The 12727-nt window shown below is 41.1% G+C and overlaps 1 protein-coding gene across 1 annotated transcript in view; it reads right to left on the bottom strand.

Annotated features, from left to right (window-relative positions):
* Nucleotides 1–12727, bottom strand: part of LOC311430999 (ethanolaminephosphotransferase 1-like) — a 56529-nt gene that overhangs the window by 7542 nt on the left and 36260 nt on the right. Inside the window, exons 6-8 of the mRNA XM_084508049.1 lie at nt 12592–12700; nt 2750–2798; nt 420–600 (exon numbers count right to left, since the gene is read on the bottom strand). Coding sequence (XP_084364175.1) covers nt 420–600; nt 2750–2798; nt 12592–12700 — 339 coding nt within the window. The remainder of the gene's footprint in view (nt 1–419; nt 601–2749; nt 2799–12591; nt 12701–12727) is intronic.

The raw sequence follows: 12727 nt of genomic DNA, 5'->3' as shown, positions 1-12727 counted from the left end.
GAAAGCAGGAGGCGAAGGCTACAGCCACCCCCGGCTCTAGCTGGTAAGTCTGTGCCTGCATTGAGCTTCATTTTACATTTCTGCCTATATGCAGTGCATATCTGTTAGATTTCTGGAAGGGGAGCCTTCCCAGGGTTATTCATAAAGCCTTGGGGCAAAAAAAAATAAAAAAAAAAATCATTAAAATGTTCTGCTGTAGTAGAATAAGTACTGCAGCACTGTAAGCGTCCCCAGCCCAGACAACTGCTGTGATGTATTTTTGTAAGAGAGAGCGTAACACAGAGGTAGAGGAGTGGTGTAGGCGATCCTGCTGAATTTTAACTACAGTTTCTGTTCCCTTCTGTTTATTTATGTAAAAATAGAAGTCTCGCTGACACAAAGCTGTCTCTAAATAATACCACCACCACAAACATACTTACAATAACATTTGAGAAAGTAACCCCAACCATCCATAAAAACAATCTTGGTTGCTTTGCTAATATGTTGCCTGGAGATAAAACCACCCAGACTGTAAGAAGAACGAATAGCAACAGAGGTGACACAAGAGGTAGGAGTCCTTCATACAAAGAACCATTCTTCAGTGTTTTCTTTAGATGTGCTCTGTAAATAAATACAATGATTTTATGGAGTGAGAAAATTTATCCATTCTATTTCCACACAGTAACTTCAAACTCTAGCCTGAACTCAGCCCAGGAATTCATCTTGCAGCACAACTACCTGTGCAAATGTGTTAGGTACCAGGGCTTTTTAAGAAAAATTGTAGGATACCCAACAAACACTGATTTCTGGGCTAAAATTATACTGCTTTGTATGCACAGCTTCTGTTCAGCTCCCCTCCCTAATCACTGTCTGGCAGCAGACCACTAGCTCTAGTACCATAGCTGTCGTCCACATGCACAGCATGCAGATGTGTTGTGAAGTCAAAACATACATTTTTAGATGATGAACCTTCTAATGTGAGACATGTAATGACTTCAGCTGATATGCCCCACGTTTTAAGTGGCAACACAGCCATGAACATGGCTGGCAGGAATTGCTGTTGTCTTGGTCAAGCTAAGGTGCTGCTAGACAATCCTGCATCATTGGCAAAGTGCAACCTAAAGGTAGAGAGACAGGGAGACACTTTTTTTTTTTTTTTTACTAATTAAAGAAATGGAAAATTAATTATGAATTGTGTTCTCTTGGACATTTTAAGTTTCCTCTTAGAGATAACAGTATTATCGGTAGTAAAGGAGTGTATTTTCTGTCAGATAGAAAAAAGATAAGTGTAACATCAATAACTTTTGCATCTTTCTTGCTTACTCATTCGAGCAAAACTCAGAAGTTATAAAAGCAGTAGGAGGTTTGATGTACTAAAAGTTCACTAACATTAAACCATTTCTTCATATATACATTTCAGACGAATGATTCTGTGTTTGAAGTGTACTGCAAAATATCCTGTTTAAAATCTCTGAATATTTGTGTTTATAAAAGCAGCTAGACAAAAATCCAGTAAATATTTTTCTCATTCCGAAAAAGAGCATTCTTCTGATAAAATAACAACTGAGCACAGGCAGCAGGATGAAGAAAGAAAGAAGATTATTGGAAAACTCAAATCCCTCATCATCACATAGCTCGTGTACGGATTCTTCAAGCAACCCTGACTGGATGTTTAGAATTACTGTGCTCTGCTGTTCAGGGGAACAATAAATCCCACCAGAAGACCTATGTCAGATAATGACATGAGATGGCAAATGCTAAACAAAAGTCTCGAAATGAGAGGAAAGAGAACAAAAACTCGATGTTCATCAGGGTAAATGCTGCTGCTGCTGCCAGGGCTTGACATGCTGTCTGCCTTCTCCCAGTCCTCCCTGAAGCAAAGTCCCCTGCTCCACTGCCCCTAGCCCCATTCCAGAGCTGCCCCAAGCAACCTGCCCCAGAGCCCAGCCCTTCTGCAGGTCCTCAACCCTTCCTGCCCCCCATCGCCTTCCCTAGGGCTATAGGGCGACATGAAAAGGGCTCCGTAGGAACTATGCATTATCATCTTAGAGTCTCTCCAAAATTTAAATGCTAATATTCATTCCTGCTAATTCCTGAAGACAGGGAGTGACAGTCCCTCCTCCAAGAAACATAGTATCTGAGAGACCTGATGTGACAGATGAGGGAAACGAGCTACCAAATACTAGAGGAAGGCAGAGAGCGTTAATAAAAATAGGCCATCAGAGTATAACTGAGCTGTGTATAAAATTTCTAGGTGCAGCAAGACAACTCTTGGATGTAATCACAGCTTGCCACGTGCCTAGCCCATATCTGATGGCAATTATCTGCAGCCTTCAGACAGAGAGAAGTTTTACAGGAGGATCTGAAAGACAATAAACTCCTTTATGGAGTGGGAATGATCGGCTACAGAATGTTACCTAGAGCAGGTAAAAGTTACAAATCACATTTGGCTGCAAATAAAACACAGTGTTTATAACTGGAGGGCTTTCATCAGTTTAGCATCCAGGAAAAGTGGGAGACTGTCCGGAGAATGGCAAGGGAAAGAAAAATCAGAGGAGTTACAGACATGGAATAGAAACCAGTCAGCTGCTGAAAGCTGACCAGAAGAAAAAAAAAGAAAGAAAGAAAGAAAGAAAAAAAAAAACCAATACAGCACATATTCAGGACAGCATCTGGCTGAAAGATTACATTTATTTCTCATGTAAGAAAACAATTGCATGCAGAGAATTAAATGGGAGGGGTAGTACTTATATAATATTAATTCACTTACCTGTGAATGTTGTATAGTGTTTGTGGAAATGAAAGAAGTAAACTGAAGCCTGGAAGGAAAAGAAAAAAAAAAAAAAAAGAAGAGGATTCATATGCTATGATTTACAGTCATTCTACATTGACAACCTCACAGTCTCTCGTATGATAGCAGAGCTAGTGAGCCATTTTAGAACTGACTCAGTATCCTAGTACTTCTCACAGGATGCAAACTCCATTTGGAGGCTTTACTCAATAATACAGCCTTCCTTATTTTTCCAAGAGTTAGCTGCTAGAAGTAGCTGCTGATGCAGATTTTCTTGTGTAGTGAGTGACAATAGCTGGAAGATTTTTAAAAATGACGATGTAATGAGTCGGTAGGATCAGTTATTTGTAATACAGGTTCTTCTGCTGGACCTAAGAAAGATCACGGCCCCATTTTGCATGAGCTGCTCTCTGTTCATGTAGAAAGAGACGAGTCTGACACCAAAAGCTTTCCAGTGGAATATATAAGGACAATTAACCTCCAACAGTGCTGCCCACATTAGTGGGGAAATAATAGGTTTACAGTTCAATATACTGAGATTAAAATAATGAGCTGCTTTGCTGAGACAATGCTGTAAATGAATTAATTTTCATGATATCGTTTGGATGAGATTTTTTTGTCTTTTTTTTTTTTAATACAGCTGTGACCTTTCTGGAGCTCAGCTTTAACTGACAAAGGACAAGGGATTTCCCTTTGTTAACGCTGTGTCTCTGCATTGCTGCTGCCGAGAGCCCTGGAGCTGGCTGAAGACCCACGGATATGCTGTGCAACACCCACACACGGTGTGTTGGTCCATCCGAGGGACAAAGAAATACTCCAGATAAAAGTGGGCATTCAAGGTTTAAGAAAAAGCAACAATATTAGTCAGCCTAAGTGGGTCAGAATGTATGCAACCCCTCCTTACTCTGTGACACCCATGTTTCCCTACAGAGCTCTTCAGTTTGGGTTTGGGTTTTCCCACTTTCTGTGTATCAAGGGCCTTTACCTGGTCTGTTTGCTGCTTGGCGATTGCTCTGTGTAGTATACTTCTGCCTGGCTTTTATAATATAAGGCATACGGATTATTGAGGGAGCACTAAATACATTCATAATTCATATTTTGTTATGGGGGAGAACAGCACTCCAATATTGTAAACTTTCTGGTTTTACCTTTAAAAAATTTCAGAAATGCAGTGTAGAGTCAGGGCAGCAAACTTTTATCTGGTTATTAGAAATAAGGCAAGTTAAAAGGCAGTAAGAATGGACCCAGGTAAGAACTATTTCCCATTACTTTGCACTGGGGCCAACATGGATTAATAGGGTCTCAAGCAATGTCATTGTTTAATGTTCAGTCCCAGCAAAGACACATCTAAGCCTTCAGCATGGCCAGAGTGGCAACTCAAGAGAAGGCAGACTAAAAGAGCAGGAACAGTGGAGATCAGGAGTGCTGGAAAACAAAAGATGTAAAAGGGATGCAATAAATATTCTCTTTCCCCAGCCTTTCTGATTATCGTTTAAAGAGGAAGAAACAAAGAATTGGAAAAAACAATGTCCAGCCTGTAAATAATTTCAGGTATTGCTTTTTCATGTGTTTACTTGTTGTTGCTTCTTAAACCAGATGAGACAAAGAACTCTGCTTCTTTACCATTGCAGAAACTCTATCAAGGAGCTGAAGGCTGTACAACTGCAGTAACAGCCCAAGTATTTTGTAAATATATTTATAAAATTCGCAAGCTTAGTGCCTTCAGAATTATTTGTGTTGTATGTGCACTACAGTTAGCTATGTTTTCGATTAGGCAGGGAGGGCTAGTTCAATAAAATCTTGAGTTACGTACAGCAGTTCCAACATCTGCATCACATTAGAGCAGACATGAGACAAAACATTGACTCTTGAGGTTAAATCTAAATTTCCTGCTGCAATCCTGAAGTTTGATTTGTTAGGAGAAAAGCAACCAAGAGGAACAGAAATAGAGACTGGAACTAGAAATAGAATTCAAAGACCAATGGTTGCCAACGATTTGTTATTTTTATGAAGTGCCATTTTAGTTAGAAATAACACGCTGACCACAAACAATCCACAAGCTAGCTAAAAGTCGCTTTCTGAACAGGACAGTTACACCAGTTACTCCTCTGTATTTTTAGGCAGCTTCCCTTTAACAGAGTGAGAGCTGAGGATGCGGTAGGGAAGGCAAAGGGTGTTCCCCCTGTTTCTTATGGGATTTTCAAAATTCCATCATTTCCTACGACATGTTGCTTTCCCCATCTTTTTTTTTTTAGCTAAGGAGGCCTGGCTCGGGGGCTGCTTTTGGTACTCATTAAGTCCGCTTTTTAATTGGCATTAAGGAGTTCTTTGTGCCCGGGAGCTAAACTGCTGCTTCCACATCGCTGCCATTCCCTGCTGGTCCAGGGAACAAAAGGTGCAGCCTGGAAAGCCACCAGGCTGTCCCTCTGGCACTCAGCCACCTTAGCACTGCCCAAGGGATGCTGTTGGTGCTTTTTTGTGTTTTTTTTTTTTTTTCTTTCTTTTTTTTCTTTCTTTTTTTTTTTTTTATGGCCTATTTTATTTTAAATTCATTTAAAAAAATCAAGCTTAGTGCATTAGAAGTTTTTAATCACACTATATAAAGTAGAACTCCACAAGTATTTAGCAGAAGTACCACTGCTGTTGCAGTACTGTTTAATTTCACATTTAATGTTTTCCCTCGCTTATTTAAATCCTGAAGCCCAACAGTAACAAAACAGCTCTGCTCTCGGGGCAGAAACACTAAAGCACAGATGGGTGGCACAGATACACACAGGGAATTCTTGGTCACGCTAGGCTGAAGGCATCAAGCCCAAATCCTAGGATTTAGGTACAATCCTATGCTCAGTCCTGAGCTATCTTGCCTCTCTTTTCAGAAAAATAAGCATTTACAAAGCTCTTTATCAGGAATTATTTTGTCTGTATTAAAAAAAAAAAAAACAAAAAAAAAAAAAAAAACAAAAAAACAATAACAACAATGTAATAAGGAATTCAGGATTACAGATATGTCAGAAATAAAGACATGTCTTGTTTTCCAAATTTGTATATATATATATGTATGTAGATTTATATATCTATGAACATAGATATATGAGCACATGTGTATATATGTGTATAAAAAGTACCAAAAAGGTAATTCCCACCAATTCTAGTAACAACTTTAGATTTCATTTGGTGCTTTCAAACTCAATTCCAAAACTGTAAGATGTTAGTTGTGTTATATTTCTGAGCAAATTAACAAAAAAAAGGGAAAAAAGCTAATGTGACAGATAGTGTACTACATTTGTCTGAGATGTTAGTCTAGACTGGCAGTAATATAATTACATTAAGTTACACGAGGGCATCCTAAAGCATGCCCTAAAACCCACTGAGGGCCAGCAGACTGCAAGGCTATCATGCCATGGCCCAATGCAGTTACTTGGTGTGGCTGCTGAACCTGCAAAGAAATGAACTGCCAGCACTGCTGCCAGTCCTGGAAAATGCTCTTTCATTTGCCAACAAAAGAGGCCTGTGCAAAGCCAGGAACCTAGCCCAGGTGAATGTGTTCCTAAACACACCAAACTACAACGATTTTGAACAACGCTAAATAAAAACCAATTCTAAGTAGGTAGCCAGGACAACGAAAACACTATTTTTACTGAATTATGCTGCTTTAAATGAAGAGCAGTGCTTATCTTCTTATATTTATCTTCACCACACCTTTCTGATCCTAAATTCTTTCCGATGGGTACCTTGCACTCCCCTTGCCCTTCCCCAAAAACACAAGTCCCAGAGCAGTGTATCTTCCTCCCATTTTGGAGGCAGTGAAGAGGTCTGCACAGATGTTTGACTTCACATATTGCAGAAATTTAACTCAGTAAAAACACTTGAACAGCTGTAGGTGCATTCAACCTAGAAATTAAATACCATCACCCTCCTCTCTTATTCTTCAATATCCCATAACTTTCTAGGTTAATAATTCATCATAGTCAATGCTTGCTTTAACAAAATGGGGTGTCAAATATGCCATTTACCTTCCTTTTCCACTCCATACACACACAAAAATATACACGTATGTATTTAGGCATCAATATCAGCTTGTAAAGATCTTCAAATATTTTTTCCGCATTTTTTTCTGAATGTCTTCCACATTTAGAGCAGTGAGACCCATGAAAAAATCTTAACAACTGAATGTTTAGCGCACTGATCAGTGCCTGAAAGTCAGCTTCATTAGAAGGCGAATATTCAGAGGCATTTATAACTGGAGCAGCAGCTTTTTGCGGAACTGTGTGATTTTCCAGGCATTTCTTGAGAAAACAACCACTTAATTGGTTGTCCAAACAGATAATTGCATATTGAGCTGTCCAGTAGCTATAAAATTATGTTTTATTATTATATAAAAGGGCAATCTTAGGACCATTTAGTAATTGAGGGGAAAAAAAAAAACTCCTAGAAAATGTATATACAATTTCCAGACTGAATTGATCCTGTCAAGTCTGCATGCATTAAGCAATTTAAGGACAGATGAGAAGTACCCCTGAACACATCTACACACTACAGAATGATTTTGCATGGATTAAGAGCAGTGTGTAGACATGAGCACTGTGTTCATGCACAAAGTTGATGTATGTTTTGGATGCTTAGCATCTCAGACTTCTTGCATATAAGGACTGTAAAGGGATGCATTTATCATGCTTGCTGATTTCATTGCTTATTTTCAGAGTCTAGGAAAGACCACACTGCATTTATCTCTTTGAAGTGAGCTGCAAGCTAACAACTAGCATTTTGAGGGATTTAGTAGAGCCTGAGAAATTAGTTTATGGATGTAGCTGCTGCTTAGACGTAGTCCTATTTACAAACCATGTAAGCTTAACTCTCTTTTTCTGAGTACAGCAAGAATCAAACACCTGAGATGTGGTGCCCTTAGTTGAAAATCCAAGGCTGGCTTCCAGAAGGGCTAAGACGGGTGCCCCCCCTTATTTGACCTTCTTATGGGGCTCTCACTGCCTGTGAAATGACTCTTCACCATCATTAAGATCACCATTGTGGGATCAACTCCATCGATCCCACTCCCACCTCTGATCAGCATCCTCTGAAACCACTCGTCCGCCAGCCCCCAGTACTCTTGTATTCTGGGTTTTTGTTCTGACTGCTTCAGATAGGTTACTCCAACATCGCTTTTTATATTTATCTCTAGTGACAGGTGAGTATTTCACACCCTTTACTTCAAAGAAGCCTTGTACAATCTGTCACAACAATGCTTTAATAAATGTTAAGTTGGTGACAGACAAGTAGAAGCCAACTCATGTTAACTACACTTTGAAAACAAGGCTAGTCAGGGCCTGTAGGAGTGATAACGTTTGGAAAACACATCACTTAACATTTACTCACTGAACTGTCCACCAGTGAGGTGGAACGATCAGCTAATTCACAATGGGAACTGAAGGAAAACAATAGAGAATGACTTATTGGCACAAAGCAGAAAGCATGTATACGTAATATATGTAAACGTGAAAAAGAAAAATTCCTTCCACCATCAGAAGTGCATTTAAGTTGACTTTGTGGTCAGTACTTTGCACTGCTATGAAGGCTTGTGGGTTCACCAGTGTGCTATGGGAGAGCAAGGTGCCTCACTGCAGCTGCTCCCTAGAGCTGAGGTAGAGGACCACGTCCAGATTGCTCCAGTCAGAAGAAATCTGCCTGCCTGTTCTGATGCAGATATGCTGAATTGATTTATGGAGAAAATATTGTTTAACTATGGCCTTCCAAACATTTCATGACATTGAAGAAAGAGCAGACTATTGTGTAACTGTCAGCTGCATGGAATTCCATGTCCTCCTTTGATACATATGATAGAGGATACTAAGTACAAGGCACCGTTTTAGATGGATAACTGTGTTTTCTCAGTATTACAAAATTCAAATACTTGGCATGTTCCAAATGGTGTGGCTTAGCCTGATCATTAGTGTTTTGCTGCTATTATGTTTTCATTTACATACTTGTTCCCCATTTCATATACTTAAGTAGCTCATAAAATGAGCACACCTTGGCCTCATCTCTGAAAGAAAGTTCAAGTTTCTGATCCCTGACAGCTCTTAGTACACCATTCACATTTCATGTCCTAACCTGTACTTTGAAAAATTGTGTCAGCTTTGGCATGAGCTTCACTAGTTTGATCTGGGCACTACTGCCCTTGAACACCTCCGGGGATGGGGCACCCATAGCTTCTCTGGGCAGCCTGTGCCAGTGCCTCACCCCCCTCTGAGTGAAGAGTTACTTCCTTATATCCAACCTAAATCTACCCTTTTTTAGTTTAAAGCCATTACCCCTTGTCCTATCACTACACCCCCTGACACAGAGTCCCTCCCCAGCTTTTCTGTAGGCCCCTTTAGGCACTGGAAGGCTGCTGTAAGGTCTGCCCGGAGCCTTCTCTTCGTGATACTACTGCTCTCACCTCAGTGGTGCCCTTTGAAGAGACCCTAGCTAGCCAGATAATGCTATGGGACAGTGGTGGTTAAATCCCAGCACTTTTGGAGTGCCATCCACAAAAGCCTTGCTGAGAGAAGAAGTAATTAGTTGCAGCTGAGCACACAGGCACATACCTTTAAAAAGGTCTGGCTAAGTTCATGCTAACAGGAAAACAAACAAACAAACAAACAACAAAAAAAAATTCTGTCCAGAATCCAGGATAACACACACTGGAAACAGAAGAACAGCCTTGCTTACTTTGATGTTTAGCTAGGTGTGTGTTAGGGGGCTTAAGGACTAAAGCTTCAGGATAGAATTGCATTCACTGCCTGCAAAAATGATAACTGCCTATCTGCTAGATAGCAGATCTCCCATAAAATACTATGCAGAAGTTTTTCAGCTTCATGTGGGAGTCCTCCAAGGGCACTCTTCAGCAGCCCGAGACTTGACCTTGGTACAGGTGTTCACAGTGTGCTAGACAGTTCCCAGGGACACATGTAAAACTCCCTCTCATGGGAGGTTTCCCTAAAACATCTAATCTAAACACCGGTATTGCTGCGGTTTTTATGTATATCTTTGTGTGTTCTGGCACCTGATAAAAATTCCATTTTTAGTGGCTGAGTGTCACCTGGTGATACCGCAGCTTCCACCGAGGATGTGCTCAGAGCGGAGTTCATCCTCAGGTTATATGTGGATTTTTCTTTTTTCTTTTTTCTTTTTTTTTTTTCCCAGAAACTCAAGGAAAGACATCTGAAAAACTCCACTCTTGTGCTTCTCGTTTGGATTCCTTCCCGCTGTAAAAGGTACTCACTAAAGCCCAGCTGTTCTTGGGAAAGAGGCAGCTCAGCAGTGGAGCTCCTGTTGTGTACAGAACAGTACAAGCACGGAGCTGCAGGCACATGCTTCGCCAAGGACTGATGAGGCAGGCATGTAGCCCCATTGTTAGCACGAACACTAGTGCCTCTTAAACGCCACCAGAGGGTTAAGGATAGCCAGTTACAGTTTAATGGCTCCTCTCGGGGTCCTGGGAAACAAACTCATAAAAAGCATCTGAGGCCCTACTGCATCGCTCTGGTTTTTGAGTGGCCACAAAGGCATTGCTCTGAACATGCTGGAGAGGGGGTTCCCTGAGTGAGCAAGGCACACTTGCTGCAGCCTCTGCAAGGGAGAAAATAATTTAATCTTCCTGCTTGTTCAGCCCTTGGCGTAGGCTAGACCGACACTTTTCAGCACAGTGGGGTCCTGAGATTTACTGGAAGCTTCTAAAAACTTTACGTATCCATACTCGCTGCACGCAGGTTATCCAGCGATAAACCCTTTAACCACTATTGCTGAACTGAGATTCAAACCAGTGATGAAGTTGAAGTCCTTTCTGGATCAGCATGATCCTAAGTAAAAGGACGCTACTAATATTTTAATATTTAAACATAGTCTCTGTTTTTAAAAGAATTACTAAACACTATGTAAACGAGGTAATATGCAGTCAACCAAGATCATATCTTGCACACTTCCAACCCATAACTTGCTTTAATTAAGCTGCTACTGCCACCTTATTAAATGGCGTTATAGTTAGTGTGTGATGGACGGTGTTTTTTAAGAAGTTTTTGGCTCTTAGTTACATCTGCTCTGCTTGGGATAATGATGGAAGAAGTCCCCAGTTCTCTGCTTATGGATCCATTTACACGAGCACATCAGGCACAAGCAGTGCTTCTCTCTGACTCCGAGGGACTACTCCATCAAACTCTGCTTTGCAGCAGAGTATGAAAAAAGGATGCTTGCTTCTGCAGACTGTCACACCAACGTGCTTTCCTAGCACAAATCTTCCTAATATGTTGACTAGCTGGAGTTAAACCTTTGCCCGTGGCTTCCCAAGCACAAAGGGAGCCATCTCTTCACTCCCTGAGCTGGCTGTCATGTGCCTTGACAGCAGGAGCAGGCAGAGCCATGTGCGTAGGGTGGAAGGAGGGTGCTCAGGGGCTGGTCCCTGTGGGCAGACACCACCAGCACACGTCTCCCTCGCAGGCCAGCACCCATCATCTCTGCTGGACCTGCAGCAGGCCCTCCAGAGCCCTCTGCCCTCCCTCCCTGCCCTGCAGCCACCAGAGGGCATTTCCTAGCTACGCCTCTGGCCGGCTGAATCATTCATTGCCAACTGAAAGGGCAGCTGCTGAGATTTCCCTTTCCTTTCTTTCCTTTCCACAGAGCACACAAAGCAGGCCCAACAAATAAAAAGACTGCTCAACCTTGGCCGCACACGGTCAATTTTACAGCCGGGCTAGAGCACAAAGGGCTGTCGAAAACAAGTCCTTGCACATGCTGCTAACAGAGAGCAGAGCCTGAGCCCGGGGTGGTTGCAAAGAGCCCTTGCAAATCTGTGAACGCTGGTGTCACCTCTGAGGCTGGGGACAGCATCTGCTGTATCTCTGTGGGCAAGGTGAAGAGAACCTGTGTCAACGCAGTGGCTTCAGGAGCGCCCCCAGGAAAAGCTCAGGTAGCTCCTAGCGGGAGGCAGAAACACCTTTATCCAAGTCCTTTATTTGGCTTGAGGCCTGAAGGCATTTCTATTTCCCCTGCCTGTGCCAAACACTTCTTTTGGGGCCCTCTTGTCATAATTTGTATGTTCATATAAAAATCTCTAATATATCTCTATGTATCCTAATTCCATCACCTTCACCTTCCAAGCAACACAGCGAAGCCATTTCACGTGCATACCTCTTTAGCTAAGACTACCGTGGTTTTAGTTCATTAAAATGTAAATCCTTTGTTCTGAGTCTAGCTATAGCAGTTGAAAGATGCTCAGTGCTTATTTCAAACTACACTGACAGTGCCAAGTAGTGAACAAATAGGCCATTGCTGTGTATGAAAAATGCATCACCTCTGCTCTGAAAGTAATTCTAAAAATAGCCTAGAAACCATCTAAGACCTTCTTAAGATTTACACCTATGCTGCCTAACATTATTTAAATAATACCTTGCTTCCTTTTATCCATAATGTTTTGGATCATCATGTGCTGCAGGCCAAAACATTAATTTTACAGCGCATGTAAATGTGAACAACATTTTACCTGAGTGACAAAGTTCCTGAGAATCTGAAAAACAACCAGTACAGAGCATTCATCTCCACATGTAACTAGGGAACGGTTTTTGTATTATTTGAGTACTGCGGATACAAATTCAGTGAGGAAAAAGTATTTCCATAATCATCTGCCAGCTTAAAGTTTTCCAGTATTAACCCTATTAATCACATCTATTCTCGTAGCTTTTGGCCTAGCCAGCACTTACAAAAGGAAAAAGAAATTACAAAGGAAATACAAGAATCATCTAATCAAAATAATTAAAAAAACAGTAAAGTTTTCCATGGATCTGGACACTTACCTATAAGCAAGATTACTAATACATCTGTAATGTAATAACCAAACAGCAAAGGCTTCTGCCAAACTTCCACACCAACAAGACCAGTGAGCAGATATGCTGTTATTAAGACCTATAGAAAAAAAAAAAAAAAAAAAAA

The sequence above is a fragment of the Aythya ferina genome (assembly GCF_964211825.1).
Source record: "Aythya ferina genome assembly, chromosome: 2".
Lineage (NCBI taxonomy): Eukaryota > Metazoa > Chordata > Aves > Anseriformes > Anatidae > Aythya > Aythya ferina.
The sequence above is the reverse complement of the archived record's forward strand: the minus strand, read 5'-3'. Positions and strand labels throughout refer to the sequence as shown.